At 38.3% G+C, this 27,133-nt stretch overlaps 1 protein-coding gene and 1 long non-coding RNA gene across 2 annotated transcripts; both read left to right on the top strand.

Moving 5' to 3' along the window:
• Positions 1-8,842: 8,842 nt before the first annotated feature.
• On the top strand, positions 8,843-16,319 carry LOC147643087 (uncharacterized). The gene is made up of 4 exons (XR_015272544.1): positions 8,843-8,932; positions 15,477-15,746; positions 15,800-15,986; positions 16,050-16,319. It is a non-coding gene; the product is annotated as an uncharacterized LOC147643087 (long non-coding RNA).
• Positions 16,320-18,721: 2,402 nt separating this feature from the next.
• On the top strand, positions 18,722-21,186 carry LOC147643086 (uncharacterized). The gene is made up of 4 exons (XM_086836875.1): positions 18,722-18,946; positions 19,005-19,705; positions 19,776-20,129; positions 20,379-21,186. The coding sequence occupies exons 1-4, from the start codon at positions 18,722-18,724 to the stop codon at positions 21,184-21,186; spliced, it is 2,088 nt and encodes a 695-aa protein (XP_086693001.1).
• Positions 21,187-27,133: the final 5,947 nt, after the last annotated feature.

Genomic DNA, 27,133 nt, shown 5'->3' with positions numbered 1-27,133 from the left:
TGTCACTTAAATTAGTTGTAAGAAAAACTGTTAAAAAAAAAGTATCTCATGAATTACCAGTAAAAAGTAATACTAAGTTATCATCAGATCCGATCTGTGCATCCCTATTTACTAACAAGCTGAATTTAAACAAGAACATAGTTAAAAACAAAGATAGGCAATTATCTGTAAACGCAATTGCAACCCCGGTGAAGCCTCAGGTGTTCCAGGAATGGATGCACGAGTTTGCGAATTGTAGAATATCCTCAAATGAAAATGACTTGGTTAACGTAGGAGGAGAATTTGGTTGTGCTTTGATGCGAGACTGTAGTAAAATAATACAGAGCCAATATAGTGATAGGTTTTCTAAAAGTTATGGTACGCCAAAATACAGGATGTGCATTCGTCTTACAGACTCAACGCTATTTTACTGTGTCCCTAGAAGGTTGTCATATCGAGAGAGAGAAATAGTTTCCGATACAGTTAATGAACTTTTGGCCAATAGAATCATCCGACCGAGTAATTCGCCTTATGCCTCAGCTAGTTTTAGTTAAGAAAAAAGATGGAAATGTAAGAATGTGCGTTGATTACCGTGGACTGAATAAGAAGACAGCTAGAGATAATTTCCCGTTACCCCTTATCGAAGATTGTTTAGAATACCTTGAGGGTAAATCCGTGTTCTCAGTTATAGATCTCAAGAGTGGTTTTCACCATATAAGTGTTGAGGAAGAATCTGTAAAGTATACTGCCTTTGTAACCCCAGATGGTCAGTTCGAATACTTGAGAATGCCTTTTGGCCTTAAGAATGGTCCAGCTGTTTTTCAGAGATTTATTTCTGACGTTTTGGGAGACTTTGTCAAGAATCGGCAGATAGTCGTTTATATGGACGATATTACCTTAGCATCATACTCTGTGGAGGAACATAAAGCGATATTAGCAAGATTGCTAGGCCGACTAGTTGAGTTTAACCTTGAGATAAATTTCAAAAAAAGTACTTTTCTGCAGAAGAGAATAGATTACCTAGGTTACAATGTCAGCGTTCAAGGAATTTTGCCTAATGATACACATTTAACGGCTATAAAGAACTATCCGGAACCAGTTGATAGTAAGACGCTACATTCCTGTCTTGGTTTATTTTCATTTTTATATAAAATTAAAGTGCAGAAAAAGTTTCTTTTATATCCGAACACAGACACGTGAATACATATACAAAATGGACACAACGAAGCGAAACATCAAACCTTTCGATGGAAATAAATATTCTGTGTGGACGTTTAGGATTAACGCACTTCTTGCTGAGCAAGATACATACATATGTATGTACATATATTAAAAGTGATTGATGGTGAGATTCCTGATGAAGCTGATGAAAGTTGGATGAAGGCAGAGAGGAGCGCTAAAAGTACAGCGATAGAACATTTAAGTGACTCTTTTCTAAATTTCGCGACAAGCAACAACACAGCACGCGAAATACTCAGAAGTCTAGATTCCGTGTATGAAAGAAAAAGTCTCCCGTCGCAATTATCTGTGCGCAAACGGTTATTGTCGCTCAAAGTTAAGAGTGAGATGGCACTAGTAAACCATTTCATAATTTTCGATGAACTAGTTGGAGAACTAGTAGCGTCAGGAGCTAAGGTAGACGAAACGGATAAAATTTCTCATTTATTACTCACATTGCCAGCATCATATGACGGGGTAATAACAGCTATTGAGACACTTTCAGAAGAAAATATATATATATATATATATATTACATAAGCTTTTGTAAAGAATCGTTTACTAGACCATGAAATTAAAATGAAAAACGCTAACAACGACACTAGTAAAAAAGTTATGCAGGTTGAGGCTAAAAATAATAATTTCCAAAACAATTATAAAAATTATTATAAAAACGATAATAATTATAAATTTAAAACAAACAAGAAAGGAAGCTAACTTCGGCACGCCGAAGTTTATATACCCTTGCAGATAGAACTTCTATGACTTGGAATCCCAACAATATAAATTATATTTATTTGTGTTAAAAAACAATGAAGTAATACCTGCTTTCATTTCATTCACCTTTACATATTATATTTGCAATTTTACAGTCACAGATGTGCATTTTTTCTTCACATCTAACGATCATTTGTATGGCACCTATATAATATAGTCGTCCGATTTTAATAAAATTTTACACAAAATAATATATAAAATGGTTAATGATATAAAATGGTTATACCTTAAATTTGATGAAAATCTGTTCAAAATTGAAAATGTTATAATTTTTAAGTGTCTTAATTTCTCGATTGTTCCTATGGGAGCTATATGATATAGTTGTCCGATTTTCATTAAATTTTATACAAAATTGTAGAGTATAGTAAAATGGCTATATCTTCAATTTGATCAGTTGAAAACTGAAATTGTTATAATTTTTTTTTGTAAAAATTATCCGATCATTCCTATGGCAGCTATATGATATAGTCGTCCGATCCGGCCCGTTCCGACATATATACGAGTGAGAGTATATAGAAGGCTAACTGCAAAGTTTCATTCAGATAGCTTCAAAACTGAGAGACTAGTTTGCGTAGAAACGGACAGACGGACAGACGGACAGAAGGACAGACGGACATGGCTAGATCGACTCGGCTGTTGATCCTGATCAAGAATATATATACTTTATATGGTCGGAGGTGCCTCCTTCACTGCGTTGCAAACTTCTGACTGAAATTATAATACCCTGCAAGGGTATAAAAATTATAATACAAATAATAATAACCGCAAACCATATATTGGGAAATATAACATAAACCGAATAATATAAAATGTCACCACTGTGGAAAGTTAGGACATATGAAAAAAGATTGTTATGGCTATAAAAGACAAATAAATAATGAAAATAATAATGAAGAAAATAATAAACAAGCGCACGCTGCAACAACCAAGCCAGGCTTCGCATTCATACTAAAAAGTGTAAAAAAAAAAATAAAACGTATAATAATTTAAACGCGAATGTGAATTTTGTTCTTGACTCGGGTGCTACTGACCACCTTATAAATGATGAAGCTTTATTTGTGGACCATGTTGACCTGGAAACTCCAATAAAGATTGCTGTTGCCAAGCATGGAGAGTATATTTATGCAACAAAACGTGGGATCGTCCGTTTGGAAAGCAACTATCAAATAACTTTGGAAGACGTACTCTACTGCAGAGAAGTTGCAGAAAATTTGATCTCAATAAAACGACTACAAGATGCTGGAGTGACAGTTGTGTTCGACGAAAATGGAATGAAGTTGATAAAAAACGGTGTTACTATTGCTGAAAACTCAGGTGCGTACAATATGCCAGTTATTAAATTTAAAGCATTTAATATTATTACCAAAAATACAAATTTATATAAATTATGGCAGGAACGGTTGGGACATGTAAGCAAAGGGAAAATGTTAAAAATAAAAAGAAACAATTTATTTAGTGATAATAGTCTCCTTAATAATGTTAATCCTACCGACGATATATGTGAAGCTTGTTTGAACGGGAAACAAGCCAGATTACGCTTTGATAAATATAAAAATAAAGAACATATAAATAGAGCTCTTTATATTATTCATTCTGATGTCTGTGGTCCGATAACAAAAAACAACTATTGACGATAAAAATTACTATGTGATTTTTATACCCTTGCAGGGTATTATAATTTCAGTCAGAAGTTTGCAACGCAGTGAAGGAGGCACCTCCGACCATATAAAGTATATATATTCTTGATCAGGATCAACAGCCGAGTCGATCTAGCCATGTCCGTCTGTTCGTCTGTCCGTCTGTCCTTCTGTCCGTCTGTCCGTTTCTACGCAAACTAGTCTCTCAGTTTTGAAGCTATCTGAATGAAACTTTGCAGTTAGCCTTCTATATACTCTCACTCGTATATATGTCGGAACGGGCCAGATCAGACGACTATATCATATAGCTGCCATAGGAATGATCGGATAATTTTTACAAAAAAAATTATAACAATTTCAGTTTTCAACGGAATTTGATCAAATTGAAGATATAGCCATTTTACTATACTCTACAATTTTGTATAAAATTTAATGAAAATCGGAAAACTATATCATATAGCTCCCATAGGAACGATCGAGAAATTAAGACAATTAAAAATAATAATATTTTCAGTTTTCAACAGATTTTCATCAAATTTGAGGTATAGCCATTTTATATCAGTCTTAAATTTCGTGTAAAATTTTATGAAAATCGGACGACTATATTTTATAGGTGCCATACAAACGATCGTTAGATGTGGAGAAAAATGCACATCTGTGACTGTAAAATTGCAAATATAATATGTAAAGGTGAATGAAATGAAAGCAGGTATTACTTCATTGTTTTTTAACACAAATAAATATAATTTATATTGTTGGGATTCCAAGTCATAGAAGATCTATCTGCAAGGGTATATAAACTTGGGCGTGCCGAAGTTAGCTTCCTTTCGTGTTATAGATCAATTTACTCATTATTGTGTAACTTACTTAATAAAACATAAATCGGATGTATTTATTATGTTTAAAGATTTCGTGGCAAAAAGTAAAGCACACTTTAATCTTAAAGTTGTAAATCTATATATTGACAGTGGTAGAGAATATTTGTCTAGTGATATGCGTGAGTTCTGCGTTTAGAAAGGAATAAGTTACCATTTGACTGTACCATATACTCCACAGTTAAATGGAGTTTCAGAACGAATGATCAGAACAATAACTGAAAAGGCTCGTGCCATGGTCAATGGTGCAAAGTTAGATAAATCTTTTTGGGGTGAAGCTGTGTTGACAGCAGCATATATAATATACAGAATTCCAAGTAGGTCACTTGCAAATCGTGCTACAACACCTTATGAGATGTGGCATAATAGAAAACCGATTTTGAAATATCTAAAAATATTTGGTTCGACTGTGTATGTACACAATAAAATTAGAAAACAAAAATTTGACGATAAATCATTTAAAGCTATATTTGTCGGATACGAACCAAATGGTTTAAAATTATGGGATGTCAAAAATGAAAAATTCATGGTTGCTAGAGATGAAATTGTAGATGAGACAAATATGGTTAATTCTAGAGCTGCTAAAAGTGAAATCCTGAATGATAGTAAGGACAATGAAAATATTATATTCCTGAAAGAGAGTAAGGAGAGTAACCTCCTGAATGAAAGTAAGGAAGGTGTTGAGTATAATTTCCAGAATGAGAGTATGGAATGTTGTGAACAAGGAATCCTGAATGAGAGTAAGGATTATGAGAATAAAAATTTCCTGAATGAGAGTAAGGATTATGAGAATGAAAATTTCCAGAATGAGAGTATGGAATGTTTTGAACGAGAGATCCTGAACGAAAGTAAGGACAGCGATAAAGACAGTTTCCTGAATGAGAGTAAGGAAGTTAAGCAGCCAAGAAAGATGTCAATAAATGAAATCACAAATAAAGTTACTAACGATGTAACTAGAAGAAGTGATAGATTGAAAAATAAACCATATATATCTTACAATGAAGATGAAATAAATTTAAATAATTTTATAATGAATGCTCATACTGTATTTAACGAAGTCCCTTATTCATTCGATGAAGTACAGAGTAGAAAAGATAGGTCGTTATGGGAAAAAGCCATTAGGGTCGAACTTTCTGCTCATGAATTAAAAAAGACTTGGACTATTGTTAAGAGGCCACAAAATAAAAATATTGTAGATTGTAAATGGGTATTTACTTTAAAGCATGATGACATGGGAAATCCTGTTAGATATAAAGCAAGATTAGTTGCACGCGGTTTTACACAAAAATATCAAATAGATTACGATGAAACTTTCGCCCCTGTTGCTAGAATTTCGAGTTTCCGTTTTATTTTATCTATTGCAAATCAATACAATTTTAATATACATCACATGGATGTTAAAACTGCTTTTCTTAATGGTACACTGAAAGAAGAAATATACATGAAAGTACCTCAAGGAATTGTTTGCAATTATGAGCATGTGTGCAAATTAAACAAGGCAATTTATGGTCTAAAACAAGCAGCTAGATGCTGGTTTCAAGTATTTGAGCAGGCATTAAAAGAACGTGGATTTAAGAATTCACCTGTTGATCGATGTATATATGTTCAAGATAGAGGCGATATTAAGAATAATATCTATATATTATTATATGTGGACGACTTAGTTATAGCAACATCTGACATAAAAGGGTTAGAAAATTTTAAACAATACCTAATGACAAAATTTAGAATGACTGACTTGGGCGAAATACGATACTTTATTGGAATGAAAATAGAAATAGGCCAAGATCAGATATCCTTAAGCCAGTCTGCTTACATTAAAAAGGTTTTAACTAAGTTCAATATGGAAGAATGCAAATCTGTGAATACTCCTCTTCCGAGTAACCTAGATTATGAAATGTTAAATTCAGACGACAAATACGAGGCTCCTTGTCGCAATCTCATTGGTAGTTTAATGTACTTAATGCTTTGTACACGCCCTGATATAGCTACTGCCATTAATATCCTAAGTAGATATACTAACAAAAATAATATAGAACTTTGGCAGTGTTTAAAAAGGGGTTTAAGGTATCTCAAAGAAAATATTAATATGAAATTAATTTTTAAGAAAAATTTAAATTATGAACATATATTTGTTGGCTATGTTGACTCAGATTGGGGCGGAAATGAGAATGACAGAAAAAGTACAACTGGTTATCTTTTTAAAATGTTTAATTCAAATGTAATTTGTTGGAATACAAAGAGGCAGAATTCTGTAGCAGATTCGTCCACTGAAGCAGAATACATGGCCCTTTTTGAAGCCGTAAGAGAAGCATTATGGCTTAAATCCCTCTTAGAAAGCATAAATATGAAACTTGATAAGCCAATTAAAATACTTGAAGATAACCAGGGTTGTATTAGTATAGCCAGCAATCCCTCTTGTCATAAGAGGTCAAAACATATTGATATTAAGTATCATTTTTCGAGAGAGCAAATAGAGAATAATATTATTTCCATTGAGTATATTCCATCAGAAAAACAGCTGGCAGATCTCTTCACGAAGCCATTACCTTCTGGAAGATTTATGGACCTAAGAGCAAACATTGGACTACAAGAAGACTAAACTCTACGACAACAACAATGAAGAAACACATATATAATTAGATATGTAATATACATATATATATATTTATATTTTGCACAATATCCCAAAAGTTTTGTAACTGAAGTTCCTTGTTAAATTTTTAATTTCATTATTCTGTTACTATTGTTTAATATTTTGTTTTGAAAATGTTTACGTTATGAATACTACGTATTAAGTTAATTTTATTATATAATACATTGATCTGATTGGGTTTTATCTGGGTTTTCCCAATCCTCGCAGCAAATGCTGGATCAATTTTTGTAATACTCCCCAGAATGCACACCACCCATTTCAAATGAATTCTTTATGTTATTAATAATTTTTAAATGCTATTTTTGAGGGGGCGTGTAGGAATACCCCTGTTCCTAAGACAAAAATATCATTTAAGTATTTATCCTTTTTCTAGTATTTTAAGATGTAAATGAAAACGTACGACGGTCACACTATTGATCTGTCTCTTTTCCGGTTGGCTGGTGATGGTGTTGCAGTGTGAACGAAATAAGTCCAAAATTAAAATCAAAGAAAACCAAATCAATCCTGCGTTATAATTTATTTAAAAGTGAAGTGTGGACTAGGGAATACATTTGGGAAGATAAAAATCCAATAATCTGTTTATCAAGAATTGTTTACAATGTATTCTACATTCAGTTCCTAAAGGTATTCATAACAAAACGCTTCATAGTATATCTAAAGCTCCAATCCCGTTCGATACAATTCATATTGATCACCTAGGTCCCCTTCCGTCCATTAATTCGAAGAGGAAACATTTGTTAGTTATCATTGATGCTTTTACGAAGTTTGTGAAATTATATCCTGTCAACTCTACTAGTACTAGAGAAGTGAACTGTTCCTTAGAGAAATATTTCGAATATTATAGTCGACCCCGGAGAATTATTTCTGATAGAGGCACCTGTTTCACTTCCTTTGAGTTTAAAGCATTCCTTGAGTCTAGGAATATAGAGCATATTAAAGTGGCTACGGCGGCCCCGCAGGCAAATGGGCAAGTTGAACGGGTGAACCGTGTTCTAACCCCGATGCTGGGAAAACTATCAGAGCCTTTGGATCAAAGCGACTGGTATAAGTTACTTAACCGTGTTGAATTTGCTATAAACAACTCCGTTCAGTGTAGTACCGGAAAGACCCCTAGTGTGTTACTATTCGGATGCGAGCAGCGTGGCCCAATATTGGATGAATTAACTGAGTATTTGGAAGATAAGCTTAGTTTGACAAAAACGCGATGTTTGGATACTGTAAGGGATAAGGAACGAGGCAAATAATAGAATACGCCAGTCACAAATTCGAAATGAATCTGCACACAGATTAAGGCATAAGGCACCTCCGTTGTATGATGTAGGCGATTTTGTTGCTATCCGTAATGTCGATGTGACTTCAGGGCATTGTAAAAAGTTTGCACCTAAGTATCGCGGCCCATATAAGATAAATCGGGTATTTCCCAACGACCGTTATGAAATAAGAGATATAGATAATTGTCAGCTGACGCAATTCCCATACAAAGGAATCCTTGATGCTGTTAGGCTGAAACAGTGGTTGCAACTGTGTACTAAGACTATAGGATTGTGCTTATGATCGAGGTCGATCAAATGTCAGGTTGCCCGAATGTAAACATCGTATTTACGCGCCCTAGTGTAACCATATTATTATAAGATATCGTTAAGTATATCGATAAGTCCTCGATGTAAAAGCTAGATTTTAAGAGACGCCAGTGGACGGTCACTTTAGAAAGGGAGACGCCATGGACAATAAGTGCAAATATTAAAGATTGTTAATTTTAAAGCATCCATCGCAGTTTCAATTAAATAAAAGTCCGTAGAGTTTACACTATATTATTTGCAATAAGTAGTATTTGCGCGCATATTTTAAATTCTGTTGTCTTTGGTTAGGGTTCTATGTGTCAAAAAAGACGATGCAATTATGCACCAACACGTATATACATATGTATATAGCAACATCAGAATTTAAGATATGCGCACAAATATACACATACACATATAGTGACATATTCACAAATTCTGTTAAGTTCCAAGAAATATGAATCTGCAGCGTAGGCGATCCCACGCTGAACCAATGTAAACAATCCACATCCGGAGCAAGCAATGCTCCTTCTCAATAACATAAATAATTCTTCAATCAATATCCCAAGCGGGCGATCTCGCTCCCCAACTCTTGTAAACAAAGGGCAGTAGAAGTAAGATTTTTGTCACAATAATTTAGTCTTAAGCTGAGATCAATTGAATAAAGACGTGAAGCGGAATATTCGTTTGTTTTAATTCAACTTAGCGTTGTCCTTAGTCAACTGACGGGACATTCGTTCGACTCACAATTTTAAAACACTTCACTGGCGCAGTCGGTAGGATACAAAAAGTATCCGAAAAAAAGAACCTCGAGTGAAAAATAAATTAAATTTTATAATTCAGTTCTTGAAAAATAATTACGCAAAACGTTTTAAAACACTTCAACTTGGATTATAATTCCAATTCGGTTGTCCAACAAAAAGTGGAAGAACAAAACAAAACAAAAACACAATAAGTCCAACGGCACCTAAAAGTTAATAAAAACAAATAAATTTTAAGAAAATTAATTTAAACAAACACTTCAACTTTAAAAAGTGAAATCAAAAATAAACTAAAATAAATTTTTATTTTACCATAACAACAAATTTACTGTAACAATGGCACAACCAGTTATCGCCGCACCCCAAATCGTTGCACTAAGCGACAACAACCTTGCTGAAGCTCGTCGGCAACTAAAAGACATCATGCCTTTTAAGGGTGATCCAGAAACTCTCTACACTTTCGTCAGCAGAGTGGACTATGTAATTTCACTCTACCAAACTAATGATGTGCGACAACAGAGGATTCTTCTTGGAGCCATCGAAAGAAACTTGGACGGACACGTAACACGATCATTGGGCCTTCCGAACATTGAAGATTGGCCTACCCTTAGATCGAGACTAGTTGCAGAATTTAAACCCCAAACACCGAACTACAAACTGCTGGAGAACTTCAGGGAGACACCTTACAAGGGAAATCTGAGAGCATTCTGCGAAGAAGCAGAAAGACGACGTCAAATACTAATTTCGAAATTGCATCTAGAAGGTAACCAGCCAGACTTTCTTATTTATCTTCAGGCGATTAAAGATTCCATTAAAATATTGATCAGAAAATTACCAATACAATTATTCACTATTTTGGCTCATCATAACATTGAAGACTTAAGATCATTAATCACTATCGCACAAAATGAGGGAATATATGAAGAACATGTTAATTTTGAATTAAATAAATTCCAGAAAATCGTAATAAAAACTCAAACCCTAATCAAAATTCTAAACCACACAAATTCAATACAAATACACAAACCCAATATCGACCAAGTTACCCACAATATTCTCAACCATTCCAACCTAATTTTAATCAATACACACAATCGTTTAGACCCACCTATACACAACAGATACCTAACAACCAAACTATGTGGCCAAATCATTTCGGACCCAACCAATACATGAACACACAATCATTTACTCACAAAAATCCTTTTCCACAATATTCAAATAAAATTCAAAATCCTCAAACAGCACATTTTAAAGGAAATACATACCCTCAACAACAACAACCCTCTTCATCTAAAAATACTAACTTTCCGGTTACCAAACGACTAAGACCATCGGACAGTGAACAAACCAAAATGTCTATTGACGAATTAAGATTTCAAGACGCACACGAACACGAATACGAAGAAATACAACCTAATTATTATGAACAACAGTATTATGACCACAATCAATACCATAGGTTGATTAATGAACAACAACAGCAACAACAGGTCCAATACACCCAAAATAAAGATGAACAAAATCTAAATAGCTCAGAACCAAACGAAAATTTTCGGTTAACAGCCCCGGACAACACCAATACATAGAAATAGCATACAAAGGTTGCACATACAATTGCCTTATAGACACAGGATCCACAATAAATATGATAAATAAAAATATATTTTGCCTTCCTATTCAAAATACTATAAGCGAAGTTTTGACATCAAATGGCCCCATTACATTGAACAATTTAATTATGTTACCCAGCAATAGTATTTTTAAAACAACTGAACCATTTTATATACACAATTTTTCTAATAATTATGATATACTAATTGGCAGAAAATTGTTGAAAAATGCACAATCAATTATAAATTACAAAAATAGTACAGTTACCCTTTTTGATAAAACATATAAATTAATAACTTCAAAGTCAGAAAAGAACCAAAATTTTTATATCCAAAAGCCAATAGAACCAACCAAGGAGACAATCTAACATTTACAAATACCATTAAACACGTACTAAATACAACACATAACTCCCCAATTTATTCAAAACAGTACCCACTTGCTCAAGCGCACGAAATTGAAGTTGATAACCAAGTACAGGAAATGCTTAATCAGGGATTAATTAGGGAAAGTAATTCACCATACAATAGTCCTACCTGGGTAGTACCCAAAAAACCTGATGCATCTGGAAAAATTAAGTATAGAGTAGTAATTGATTATAGAAAGCTAAATGAAATAACTATTCCCGACAGATATCCAATACCAAACATGGACGAAATCCTTGGTAAACTAGGTAAATGCCAATATTTTACAACTATCGATTTGGCAAAGGGATTTCATCAAATAGAAATGGACTCAGAATCAATACCTAAAACTGCATTCTCCACCAAAAGCGGTCATTACGAATACCTTCGAATGCCATTTGGCCCTAGAAATGCACCTGCTACTTTTCAAAGGTGTATGAATAATATCCTTCGACCGTTGCTTAATAAACACTGTTTAGTGTATTTAGATGACATAATAATTTTTTCCACATCCCTTACCGAACATTTAAATTCATTACAGCTAGTTTTTTCCAAACTTGCAGAAGCAAATTTAAAGTTACAGTTAGACAAATGTGAATTCTTAAAAAAGGAAGCTAGTTTTCTTGGTCACATCGTAACCCCCAATGGTATAAAACCAAACCCCCTTAAAGTTAAAGCCATAGTTTCATATCCAATTCCAACAAAAGTAAAAGAGATCAGAGCTTTCCTTGGATTAACCGGTTATTATCGTAAATTTATCCCAAACTACGCAGACATAGCAAAACCAATGACCAAATGTTTAAAAAAATTAGCAAAAATAGGTACACAAAATATCGACTTCATAGAAGCATTCAAAAAACTTAAAACATTAATAATTAGAGAACCAATTCTCCAATTACCCGATTTCGAAAAAAAATTCACTTTAACCACAGATGCCAGTAATCTAGCCCTTGGAGCCGTACTTTCTCAAAATGGTCATCCTATATCCTTTATTAGCAGAACACTTAATGAACATGAATTAAATTACAGTGCTATCGAAAAGGAATTACTTGCCATTGTTTGGGCCACTAAAACTTTTCGACATTATTTACTAGGACGACATTTTCTCATTGCTAGTGACCATCAACCTCTTAGATGGCTGCATACTTTAAAAGAACCAAATGCCAAGTTACAAAGATGGAAAGCCAAGTTAAACGAATACCAATTTAAAATAGACTATATTAAAGGGAAAGAAAATTCAGTTGCCGATGCATTATCAAGAATTAAAATTGAAGAAAATCACCATAGTGAAGTTACTCAACATAGTGCAGAAGAAGATAATAGTAACCTAATTCATTTAACAGAAAAACCAATAAACTATTTCAAAAAACAAATAATTTTCATTAAATCCGATAACAATAAAGTAGAGCATTCAACAATATTCGGTAACTCCATTACAACAATTCAATATAATGTAATGACACTCGACAAAGCCAAACAAATTTTACTTGATCATTTTATTCATAGAAACATTACTATTCATATTGAAAGCGATGTAGATTTTGAAATCATTCAAAGAGCACACAGAGAAATTATTAATACCACTTACACTAAAGTAATTCGCAGCCTCCACTTATTAAAGAATGTTTGTTCATACGCCGAATTCAAAGAAATTATACTTCAATCACATGAAAAACTTTTACATCCAGGTATACAGAAATTGACTAAATTATTCAAAGAAAATCACTTTTTTCCAAATAGCCAACTATTAATTCAGAATATAATAAATGAATGCAACATATGCAATTTGGCTAAAACAGAACACAGAAATACCAAAATGCCTCTTAAAATCACACCCAACCCTGAACATTGTCGAGACAAATTTGTGGTAGATATTTATTCATCTGAGGGAAAACATTACATCAGTTGCATTGACATTTATTCAAAATTCGCTACACTTGAACATATTAAATCAAAGGATTGGATAGAATGCAGGAACGCACTAATGCGCATTTTTAATCAGTTAGGTAAACCCAAATTACTAAAGGCAGACAGAGACGGAGCTTTCACCAGCTTGACTCTAAAGCGATGGCTTGAAGCAGAAGGAATTGAATTACAACTTAACACGGCAAAAACCGGTGTAGCAGACGTCGAAAGACTACATAAGACAATAAATGAAAAAATCCGAATAATCAACTCATCCGATGATGAAGAAGTAAAATTAAGCAAGATAAAGACAATTCTTTACACATACAATCATAAAATAAAACATGACACCACTGGACAAACACCTGCTCAAATATTCTTATACGCTGGACATCTAATATTAAACACTCAAAATATTAAAGAAAGGAAAATAGATAAAATAAATGAAGATCGACAGGAATTTAACATTGACACTAGATACAGAAAAGGTCCACTCCAAAAGGGAAAATTAGAAAATCCATTTAAAGCAAATAAAAATGTAGAAAAAATAGACGAAGACCATTACAAAATTACCAATCGAAATAGGGAAACCCAATACTACAAAACACAATTTAAGAAACAAAAGAAAACTAATACCGTTAAACTTCCACAGGAATCTTCTGTACGATGATGTTATTTCTATTATTCACTTTTTAACCCAAAGTTACTCAATTACGACAAACTAGAACGCATTAACAGCCAAAATATACTTTTAATCAAAACATCTACGTGGATTGACTACAAAAATAACGAATTGTTACTTATTTCACATATCCCTATTAACCACAAAACCATTAACACCATTAAAATAATTCCTTATCCCGACCATAATGGATATCAGTTAGACTATTCAGATCAACAATCATATTTTGAAGATAAGAATAAAATTTATAATCAAGACAATAAAGAAGTTAATAATGAATGCATTAAAAATATAATTAAGCGTAAAAATCCAATTTGTAATTTTATACCAACTCCTACAAAAGAAATGATTCAATATGTAGAACCAAATATTATACTTACATGGAATCTAACTGAAACTACAATCGAACAAAATTGTCAAGAATTAAATGGCGATATTAAAATAAATGGAAGTAAAATTATTAGAATAAAACAATGTAGAGTTAAAATTGGAAATGTTATTTTAAGCGAAAATTCGTTAAGTCCAGAATTTGATTTAACAGCATTGTATTCACCGATTAATGTTACTAAGATAAAAATAGTAGAACATAATGACGTTTTAAAACTAATTTCAGAAAATAATACCACACTTTACGTAATTATAATATTAGTTGTTATCGTTCTTATTATTTTTGTTGTCCTATCAAAATTGTATACACAAAATCCACTTACCTTTTTATATACAAAATTTAGAAAACAAGCAAAAAATAATCAAGAACCACAACAAGAAATAGAACCGGTACAAAATCAGTTGCCTGCATTGTACCCTGAAATGCCAGCCCAATCATAGGCAACCCTTTTAAGGGGAGGGAAGTGACATATTCACAAATTCTGTTAAGTTCCAAGAAATATGAATCTGCAGCGTAGGCGATCCCACGCTGAACCAATGTAAACAATCCACATCCGGAGCAAGCAATGCTCCTTCTCTATAACATAAATAATTCTTCAATCAATATCCCAAGCGGGCGATCTCGCTCCCCAACTCTTGTAAACAAAGGGCAGTAGAAGTAAGATTTTTGTCACAATAATTTAGTCTTAAGCTGAGATCAATTGAATAAAGACGTGAAGCGGAATATTCGTTTGTTTTAATTCAACTTAGCGTTGTCCTTAGTCAACTGACGGGACATTCGTTCGACTCACAATTTTAAAACACTTCACTATATACATATGTATGTACGCACTTGTATCCTTTATTTAAAGACGTAAAAAACGGAAGAACACAAAATTACATACATGTACATATGTATGTATATGTATATGTGTTGCTGCATAATTGCGTCATTGTGTTTATGACGTCATGGCCTCGTGTTTTTTTGTCTCGCACTCTTTTTAGCGATCAGATTCAGACAATTCTTAATTTTTTTTTTTCAGAGTGAAGTCGGTTTTCCTCAACCCGCACCAAAAAGTTTTGTTTTAGAGTCGACTTCACATGTGGAAATAGGCAAAATAATTGCCGAGAGTGACAGGGGAAAACTAATCCTAAATAGTTTTCGAGACCTAAAAACCCTAAACGCACGAACCAGAAAGGAATTAACCCGTGTTATCGTGGACTATTTTCTTGCAAACAGTATACACCCGAGGCAAACTATCCTACATGACGTTTGTATGCAAATAGTGCAAATTTTTGCTTCGGAGACAGTTGTAAGTATATTATTTATACAAATTATGAATTTTTTTAAAATTTTATTTTCTAGGAAACATATTATCTCAAGAACACTGGGAAAAAACCTGGCGGCTTACTGTATAGTAGTTACTATGAACAATGTGAAAGCCAAATGCAAGAATACAGAAGGAAGACCAACATGAACAACACAGAAAACGAAAAAAATATATAACAACAAAGTTTAAGTTATTCAAGTGGCATAGAGTTGCAGTCAGAAGGTATATATTTTCATATTCTTATATTATTATAAGAATTTTATATATATTTTACTTTCCACATAGCTTCAAAGGAAATACTTATATGGATGTGCATTCATGCTGTGTTTAGATGAGGCCCACTGTGCCGCCTCTGCTCGCGGAGCTTTCCGAGCTCTGCCGCGCGCGCCTCCCTTGCTCTAGCGCTCCGACTCTCAGGTCTAAGTTGCCGACCGTCGGCGATCTCTCGCGCTCGTTTTGGGAGAGCAAAGCGGCCGGGAGCTCGGTTTTAGTTTAAGCTAGTATTTAGTACCATGTATGCAGCGCAATAAAGCTGACGATTTGAATTACCCACGACGCCCCCGCCTTACTCTTCAACTTCGCTTGCGACGTGGGAAATTTCACTTGGGCTAAATTGATCCAGGATCTTGCGGCAGGACGCCCCCTACACATTTTGGTCCTTCGAGCCGAATTTCTACAGGATATCCTTCCGCCGTCTTACCAGCAGTTCCCGGCAACTGGCCGCCAAGATAAGTACGACCTCTTCCGTTTTTCGTTCTCGCTGCCGGTTTTGTAACAGTGGGCCGAATATTTAAATTCGGTCGCACCGCTGAAAAATTTATTGTTTTTCTTCGTGTCAACTCCCCGTCCGAGTTTTTTTCCTGACACCGCGGCGGTGAGAAATTTCACTTGCTATTCGCCTCCGAACTTCGAAATTTTCCATCCGTGTCCGTTTTGTGTGCGCCGCCATCTTCCTCGCCGTCTCTTCGATTCCCCGTTGCTCATCCACTTGCCAACGGTCTAGGCCTATGTGCAGAAACATACACACACACGCATTCTACACTTGTGCTAATATTTCCGTACAAAAAAAAAAGTCCTCCGTGAACAGGGAAACTGTGTTACCAAAAGAAAGGCATAATTAATATCGGGCAGCCGGTGTGCGCTTGTTGCGGAATTCACCCTGCTCGCCGAACAGTCCGCCGCTGTCACGCTATTCTTTTCGCTAATTTTCTCTACAAATTTTTTTTGTTCGCACAATTCAATACAGTCCACTACTCGACGCTCCACTGTGCCAATACAAACCCTACATATTCTACATACATCCATATATGTATATTGGGCAAGCTTCGCGCTATTCTGCGCTGAGCACCGATCTCCCAGCTATTACATCCATATACATATACACACGCCCGCATAAGGGCATATCAAGTAATTATTTGTCTTTTTTTTTTCTAGTCTCCTCTTTGTGCCTAGAGCGTGTACAAGCACCTGCACTGATACATTCCACAGCCGAACAATGCCGACGAAACAAAATCCGCCACCTACAAATTTTTAAAGAAAATAAAATGAACCAAGGATTTAAAATTATCCCATCTTTTATCTATATAAATTTACAATACATACATATTTATTGGGCAAGCTACGCGCGATCAATCATTTTACATACGTACATATATCGGGCAAGCTTCGCACTACTCTGAGCGGAGCAGCAAAACCCAAACACAAACGAGGGTTGTTTTTTTTTTTGTTTTTTTTTATTGTCGTCAATTTAGCCGCCGACACGGCCGTGTTGTTGTTGCCCTAATTCTTGGGTCCCTCACATACGCACTGCTTGCTGACGGCATCACACATCAAGCAGTTCCGCTACAAAGAATCGAGTTCTTTTTATTCCACCTTTACGGCTTCAACCAATAGGCATTCCCGGCTAATTAAAAATTAAAAGTTATTTTGTTTTCGGGTTGCGCGACAGTTACCAACACAACTAAAATCCGAACTCCCTCCCACATGATCTGCGACTGCAACGGCAAGTGTTTAATTGTTTCTACACTTAGCCGCCACAGCCGGCGAGTTGTTAGTTTGGTCGTTTAATTCTTGGGCCCCTCACATACGCACTGCCTTGCCGATGTCATCACCCAGCAAGCAGTTCCGCTACTAAGTATCGAGTTTTTTAATTCCTCCTTTCCGGCTTCTAACTATAGGCATTCGCGGCTAATTAAAAATTAAAAAAAAAAATTATTTTGTTTTCGGGTTGCGAGACAGTTACCAATACAAAAGAGAAAAAAAATCTGAACTCCCGCCCACACGATCTGCTACTGCAACGGCAGGTGTTTAATTATATTTACACTTAGTCGTCACAGCCGGCGAGTTGTTGTTGGTTTGGCCGTTTAATTATTGGGTTCCTCAAATATACACTGCTTTGCCGACGGCATCACCCAGCAAGCAGTTCAGCTAAAAAAAATCGAGTTTTTTTTTAATTCCACACGGTTTCAAACCAGAGACATTCGCGGCTAATTAAAAATTAAAAAAAAAAAATTATTTTGTGTTCGGGTTGCGAGACAATTCCCATTACCACTCGAATCCGAACTCCCCCCCCACGATCTGCGACTGAGGCGGTTGTTGACATTTCAGTCGGCTTCCTCGATCCGAGCGTCAAGCCTTGTGGTCGAGGTTCATCTATTTTTTTTCTTTTCTCCACTTTATCCGTTTTGGGCGACCCAGACTGCGCGTTAGTGTGACCGTCCTCTCGTCCTACAGTCGACAAGTCCTGATCTACAGCATTCTATTCCGAGAATGCCCACGGGAGACGACAAAAACCGCGTCCGATCCCATCCATCCGTTTGGACAGGTCCCAATCCGCATCTCCGCGGGCGTCCCAATTGAAGCCAAGGGCTACTACGGCCATCTCAAGGGCAAAAAGCGACGAGTCTGTCGATACCATTCGCGGTTCCTCGCCGGTAACAACTCGGTCAGCTGCAAAAATGGCTCAGAATGCGATAGATGCCGCTCTCAAGCGCTTCATTGCCACCACAGATCGGGTTAGCCACTTCGAGGCTACGATCCACACTCCGGGCGCCCTGGAGACTGAACGATTCTCCCCCTACATGTGCCAGTTGAAAATCCTTTTCAACATCCAGGCTGTCCCTCAAGAATCGGCAGTCGCGCTGAAGGAACTGCAAGGCAAGCTGCCTGACCGCGCTGGAAATGTCCTCCATTCAAGTTGAGGCTTGGGATTGTCTGTTGGTTTATATGGTTTCCTCAAAGCTTCCCAAAGTAACCCTTTCTCTGTGGGAACAATCCATCCACAACAAAGCCGAGATCCCGACCTGGAAGGAGTTGGATGCCTTCTTGACCGAGCGTCATAGCACTCTGGAGGCCATCGACGATGTCAGATTGGCACCCACGAGCGCTCCGGTTCGCAGGCTCAACTCGTACGAGACCCGAGTGGCTCCAGCCTCCAAGGGGTGCGATCTCTGTTCCCAAGATAACCACCCCGTGCGCTTATGTCCACGGTTCCTTGAGATGGACGTGAGTGGGCGTTCCGAATACATTAAGAGAAAGCAGCTCTGCCTGAACTGTTTTGCACGAGGGCATCAGCAGCGGGACTGCCCCAGTGCTCACAGCTGCTCCACCTGCCACAGCTGTCATCACACGCTTCTGCACCGCGGTAATCCGTTTGCAACCGGTCCAAATCCGTTGGCGTCGACCAGGCCCCGGCCCGGGCCTACTACCAGAGGGACGGGAGATACAGACGAGCACTCAGATGTACAGGTGTGTTTCGCTTCCGGCTCAGGAGCCGTCCTGTTGGGCACCGCCCTTATCACTGTGTGCCATTTGGGGTGCAGTTTCCAAGCGCGAGCCTTAATAGACTCGGGGTCCGAGGCGACTTTCATTACGGAGCGGCTGTTCAACCTGGTTAAGCTTCCCTTCAAGACGATCCAAGCCCAAGTTTCCGGCCTTAATCAGTCTGTGTCCGCTCAGTCCACCAAAATGTGCCATTTTTCTATTCAGTCAGACCCGGGTTACAACTTAAAGCCGCAGCTTACGTTCTCCCGCAGCTGTCCGGCAATCTGCCCTCGTACCCGATTCCGCGGGAGCTGACATTCTCCTGTCAGTCCTCCTCGGCAACTTCAAGGCTAACATCTGCGGGTCGCTTCTCGGCCAGGAGAGCATTTTTGGATGGGTGTTGACAGGGCCCTTGTCTCCGGCCACTCCCCGCAGTCTGTCTGCCTTTTCCACACGAGTGTCCTGCGCCCCGGCCGACTCGCTGGATAAGCTCCTGACCAAATTCTGGCAGGTGGAGGAAGTGTCAACACGAATCGGCCCAAAATCGGATGAAGTCTGCGAACTCAATTTTGTCCGGACTATTGAGAGGGACGGTTGTGGCAGGTATGTCGTGTCGCTTCCCTTGCGTGACCCTGAGACCATGGTTCTGAATTAGCATCTTCACGATCCTTTGCTCTTGCCCAATTCCTGCGTAATGAGCAGCGCCTGAAAAGGGACCCGCCCCTAAAAGCCAGGTATGACGCGGTGATTCGGGAATACCTTGACTTGGGGCACATGATCGCGGTTTGCAAACCCGAAAGTACGACCACCAAGGTGTGGGTGGTCTTTAACGCTTCAAGACCTCGCAAACAGTCAGCTGTGGTGGCATGGGACCCCCTGGTTGACGAAGGTTCCGGCTGAGGATCCCCTGACGGCTACCGAGATTGCCTCGGCCGAACGACTGCTGGTGGCGGCTGCGCATCGCAGCGCGTTCACCCCTGAGATCAGCTGCTTAAGCCACGATCGACCACTACCGGCATCCAGTCCCATTCAAAATTTGAACCCGTTTATTGACGCACAGGAGCTCATGAGAGCCTGCGGCCGGGGCACGACCTCCGATCTTTTCCAATATGACGAGCGGCATCCGCTAATCCTTCCGTACAATTGCCGTTTGTCCCGACTACTTGTCCACTTTACGCATCGCATAACACTGCACGGCGGTAATCAGCTAATGATCTGTCTGATCCGCTCCAAATTTTGGATTCCGAGGGTAAGGAATCTGGTGAAGTTCGTCATCCGTTCGTGTAAAGTGTGTGTCATTCACCAGAAGAAGGTGCAGACGCAACTCATGGGAGAATTGCCCAAGGAACGGACGTCGTTCTCGCGTCCCTTCACCTACACCGGTATGGACTACGCCGGCCCCTTCGACATTAAAAACTACACGGGCCGGGCCTGTCTCATTACAAAGGGATATGTTTTGGTGTTCGTGTGCTTCTCAACTAAGGCCATCCATTTAGAGCCTACCTCGGACCTTACGACGGAGAAATTCCTCGCCGCTTTCGCTCGGTTCGTGTCCCGAAGAGGATGCCCCCGTCAAGTGCAGTCGGACAACGGGAAGACCTTTGTAGGGGCTGCGACGCTACTCTCCCGTGATTTTCTTCAAGGCTTAAAGGGGGTGTAACGAGTGCCTATAGCCATCAACAGCTTATCTGGCATTTCATTCCTCCGGGAGCCCCCCACATGGGAGGCCTGTGGGAAGCAGGTGTCAAAACGGCAACATGGAAATACACCCTTGAAGAGCTGTCCACCCTCTTGGCTAAGATAGAAGCATGCCTGAATCGGTGCGGACCCACTTCCGGGACATCACGTTGGCGGACGAGCGTTTTTACTTACCGGCTACGATCTCTGTGGTCCTCGGCGCGGACATGTATCCGCGAGTGATGCAGCCAGGGTTCGTTAAAATCCAGGACGGACTGCCAGTGGCCCAAAGCACCGTTTTTAGATGGGTCGTCTCCGGAGCCTGCCACCAACCATAGCCGCAACGACCTTGTTGCAACCCGAGCGATTGCAAGGGGGGGGGGGGGCCCACTGTGCCGCCTCTGCTCGCGGAGCTTTCTGAGCTCTGCCGCGCGCGCCTCCCTTGCTCTCGCGCTCCGACTCTCAGGTCTAAGTTGCCGACCGTCGGCGATCTCCCGCGCTCGTTTTGGGAGAGCAAAGCGGCCGGGAGCTCGGTTTTAGTTTAAGCTTGTATTTAGTACCATGTATGCAGCGCAATAAAGCTGACGATTTGAATTACCCACGACGCCCCCGCCTTACTCTTCAACTTCGCTTGCGACGTGGGAAATTTCACTTGGGCTACATTTATCCAGGATCTTGCGGCAGGACGCCCCCTACACATTTTTAATACCTACCACAAGAGGAAAGAAAACGAAAGGTAACAAAACAGCAGCAAAGCACACTTTCGCCGATTCCAGGAATGCGTTCCACGTGGTGAAGCTTTCTGCAGCTGAGCTCCAAGGATATATAAAAGAGCGAACAGAAAATTGCTACGCTGAAGGAACAAAACTTCAACCCTTCATTTGCTGCATCGGAAGTGGTATTTTTGATTTAACAAATTTTTACATTTATGTAACTGGAATTTTTTATTGTTTGCAAAGCTTCCAAAAAAGTATAGATGTATGTATGTGTCGTGACATGGAATGTAGTTTAACTGTAAATTCGCTCTTTCATCATTGCTCTTTGTTCTCTATGTTTATTAGTTGCTATTGCTTTCTATCCTCATCCTTGTTTTGGTCGTGTGAAATTAGTATGGATAGAGAACATTGAGAGGAGAAACTATGAGAGCTGTTGCTGTGCGAGGTCCCTGGTGCTGTTAGTGCGAGAGAGATGACTATATATGTTTGCAATATGAGAGAGGCAGATCGTCAGATTGTGAAATAAGAAGCGGCAGTAGTAATTTTGCGAGCAACACGTACAGACGAGCAACACGTAGCAGACGTAGCAGACGTACAGAACTTGCAAGAATTGGCACAGTTCGAAAATAATTAAACAACATGGATAATAATCAATCTGAGGAAAACCCGACATCAGAAGTGGGATCTGTGCCACCCCCTACATTTTCGGAAGAGCAGTGGCGCGTTATCTTGGAAATGCAAAGCCGAAGTTTGATGGAATTTGCAAAAACTATGCATACTGTGGGTCGCGACCAGCAAAAACGTGGCGTTAATTTGCCGAAATACAACCCTGAAACTGCTGGCGCAGACGCTAACATAATATTATCGGAGCGGCCTTTGGAAGGCAGTGAGCTAATTATGGCACTTAGCAATTCCATGGATGGCACTGCTTCGCAATGGTTGACACAAATTTCGTACCCAGGCATGCAATGGAAGGAGTTCCAAGAATTGTTTCTACAACGCTTCGCAAGTGACGAAACGCCAGCGGCTATGTTCCTAAATTTTCTGAATAGTCGCCCGACTGACGGCGAATGTCATGCAGTCTACGCAAGTCGGTTGGTGACAGCCCTGTCTTCGAAGTGGCGAAATATGAATGCTGAGCAAATTGCTGTCTCTGTTGTATTTGCGCACATGGCAAATATAGATCATCGCTTGCAACGTGTTATTCTTACATCCAATGTGCATACACGAAGCCAATTACAATCGGAATTGAAGGCATTCACATTTGATAAGAAGCGCCATGCCGGCCGCGATGATGTTGCTGGATCTGGATCTGACCACAAAAGAAGAAGAACTCTGTCTGTAATATGTCATTTTTGTGGAAAAGCGGGACATAAAATTGCGGAATGCCGAATTAAAATGCGACACAGCGGCGAGACGAAATCACAACGTGAAAAGTCGAGCGTTACTTGTTACCGATGCGGCCAACCAGGGCATATTTCAAGCCAGTGTTCCAACAATGGATCAACATCCAAACAAGGAGCGATCCAACAACAGAAGACAGTCAACCAATGTATTGTGTCGCAACCAAAAGGAAACATGGTACAACGAGGTGAGATCTACCCAATTAGTTTTGACTCTGGAGCAGAGTGTTCTTTGATAAGCGAAAATATCAGTAAGAAATTAGCATATATTAGCAATATTGTAGTGTTAAAGGGTATAGGTGATGCTGGCATATGCAGCACATTGCAAATTTTAAGTGAAGTTTTAATTAACGAAAACATTATTGAAATATTATTTCATGTTGTACAAGATAAAATTTTGAAAGACGATATAATAATTGGACGAGAGATTCTCAATCAGGGCTTTAATGCTATTGTATCATCAAACAAGTTTGAAATTGTAAAATCAAAAAATGTAAATGTTTGCTCCACAATTGAAGAGCCTGCCAGTTTAACCAATGTTGATACCGATTTAAACGCCAATGGCAAAAATGACTTGATTAAATTACTTGAAACATATTCTACAGCATTTATTAAAGGGACACCGTGTACCCGAGTCAGTACAGGTACAGTACAGTAATGAAAATTCGTTTAGTTGACCCTAACAAAACAGTTCAGAGGCGTCCTTATAGGCTTAGTCCTGAGGAAAGGGAAATAGTTCGTGGCAAATTGAATGAGTTAATGAAGTGTAATATTATTCGCCCTAGTTGTTCCCCTTTTGCCAGTCCAATTTTGCTTGTCAAAAAGAAGAACGGCTCGGATCGTTTGTGTGTCGATTATCGAGAATTAAATTCCAATACAATTTCAGATAAATACCCTTTGCCGCTAATTAGCGACCAAATAGATAGACTTCGTGGCGCTAATTATTTCACATGTTTGGACATGGCAAGCCGGTTCCATCAGATTCCTATACATGCTGACTCTGTGGAATGCACTGCTTTCGTGACTCCTGATGGCCAATTCGAGTTTTTGACTATGCCGTTTGGGCTCAAAAATGCGCCATCGGTGTTCCAGCGAGCAGTTATGAAAGCACTTGGGGATTTGGCTCACTCGTATGTCATAGTCTACATGGATGATATTTTGGTAGTATCACCAACAAAAGAGTTGGGCTTCGAGAGACTGAGAATAGTTTTAGATGTCCTTATTCAAGCTGGTTTCTCATTTAATTTGACTAAATGTAGTTTCTTAAAAACATCTGTCAATTATTTGGGATATGAGGTTCGAGCTGGGGAAGTTCGACCAAATTCACGCAAGATAATAGCGTTGAGCTCTTTGCCCCCTCCGCAAACAGTTTCTGGTGTACGACAGTTTGTCGGTCTGGCATCATATTTTCGTAAATTTTTCCCAATTTCTCTCAGATAATGAAACCCTTGTACTCTATTTCCTCAGGAAAAGGCAATATTACCTGGACGGATGAGTTGGAGAAAGCCAGAAAGAATATTGTGACTATTCTGACAAATGAGCCAGTCTTAGTAATTTTTGATCCACAATACCCAATCGAGTTGCACACAGATGCAAGTGCTCTTGGGTATGGTGCTATGCTTTTACATCGAATTCAAAATATGCCCCACGTGGTTGAATATTACAGTAAAACAACCTCCTCTGCAGAATCTAGATATCATTCATATGAACTGGAGACTTTAGCTGTTGTTGAGTCCGTGAAACATTTTCGGCTTTATTTACTTGGGCGTAAGTTTGTGGTTTATACCGACTGTAATTCGCTAAAAGCCTCGCGCACTAAAAGTGATTTGACTCCCAGGGTTCATCGTTGGTGGGCTTACTTACAATCATTCAATTTTGAGATTGAATACAGAGAAGGAAAACGTATGGCCCATGTTGATTTTTTATCAAGGAATCCGTTATCGCCAGATTCCAACTTGATATTAAAGAAAGTCCCTGAAAAACGTATAAACTTGGCTGAGATATCTAGTGATTGGCTTCTTGCCGAACAGCGTTTAGATCCTGATATAGTTGAAATTGTAAATAAACTAAATTCGAACGAGTTCTCTGAGGATTTGGCTAAAGTACAAAGAGCTGGTAAAACACGTTGTCTCCCTGTTGTGCCGCGAGCATTTAAATGGTCAGTTATAAACCAAGTACACGAATCAATCATGCATTTGGGATGGCAAAAGACACTTGATAAGGTTTATCAATATTATTGGTTTGACAAAATGAATAAGTATGTTCGTAAATTTGTTTCTAATTGCATAACTTGCAGATCCGCCAAATCTCCTACTGGAAAAATCCAAGCAGAACTTCATCCTATTCCGAAAGTTAATATACCTTGGCATACAGTTCATATTGACATAACAGGAAAGCTAAGTGGCAAAAGCGATCTGAAAGAGTATGTCATTGTACAAATTGATGCTTTCACAAAATTCGTTTATTTATATCACACTTTGAAGTTAGATGCTGAAAGCAGTATTAAAGCCATAAAGTCTTCTATTTCCTTGTATTACTCGTGTTATAGCTGACCAGGGCAGGTGCTTCTCTAGTTCCAAGTTTTCGGAATTCTGTTCTTCGTAAAAAATGAAGCTCCACTTAATTGCAACAGGAGCGAGCCGCGCGAACGGTCAAGTTGAACGCGTGATGAGCACGCTAAAGAATTTATTAACTGCAGTTGAATCAAGTGGTCAATCGTGGCAAAATGCTCTTGGCGAGGTACAACTCGCATTGAAATGTACAATTAGTCGCGCAACCGAGGCAAGCCCGCTAGAAATGCTGATTGGAAAAGAAGCTCGACCTTTAGGATTAGTTCCCCCTTGTGAAACTGAGTGTGAGGTCGATTTGGTGAGTGTTAGAGCTCGTGCATCTGAAAATATGAAATCCTTGGCCACTTATGATAAGATCAGGTTTGATAGAAGTAAAGCGACTGTTGTTAAGCACAATGTGGGTGATTATGTGCTGTTAAGAAGCGAAGAAAGGCATCAAACTAATTTAGATCCGAAATTTAAGGGCCCGTTCTTGGTTGTAGAAGTATTGGATGGCGACAGGTACACATTGAAGTCATTGAAAAATAATCGTTTGTATAAATATTGTCATGATGATGTTCGAAAAATGCCAGATGGGCAAATACCCAGAGAATTAGATATTGAAGAAATTGATTTGAGCCTGCCAGAAAGTCCAATTGGGACAGAAAGTGCGATGATGTGTGATCCGTCTATACAAGACGATGTGTGAGCCGTCCATGTGAGGCGAAGTATGAACCGTCCATGTGAGGCGAAGTATGAACCGTCTATGTGGGACGTGTTATCAAACAGATTTGACGATGAAATGGTTATCCGTCTAAGAGAGACGATGAAATTGATGTAAACAATGGTGTATTGGCAGAAGACCGATTTACGATAAAAAAAAAAAAAAAAAATAAAATAATAAAAATAAAATAAGTTGAGTTAATTTTATAATAAGTCAAATGTAAGATTTATGTAACAAAATGAATGTGTCTGAAAGTATTTTGCTGAAATGTAATTAAAGAAAAGAAGAAGAAAAAAATCTTGTTATAAATCAAATGAATTCAAAAACTACACGAGGACGTGTGTTAGTCAGAATGGCCTTGTCGTGACATGGAATGTAGTTTAACTGTAAATTCGCTCTTTCATCATTGCTCTTTGTTCTCTATGTTTATTAGTTGCTATTGCTTTCTATCCTCATCCTTGTTTTGGTCGTGTGAAATTAGTATGGATAGAGAACATTGAGAGGAGAAACTATGAGAGCTATTGCTGTGCGAGGTCCC

The sequence above is a fragment of the Drosophila serrata genome, unplaced genomic scaffold, assembly GCF_035046125.1.
Source record: "Drosophila serrata isolate PLE 108 unplaced genomic scaffold, ASM3504612v1 contig_293, whole genome shotgun sequence".
NCBI classification, from domain to species: Eukaryota; Metazoa; Arthropoda; class Insecta; order Diptera; family Drosophilidae; genus Drosophila; species Drosophila serrata.
Note: the sequence above shows the minus strand (reverse complement) of the source record. Positions and strands in the feature narration are given on the sequence as shown.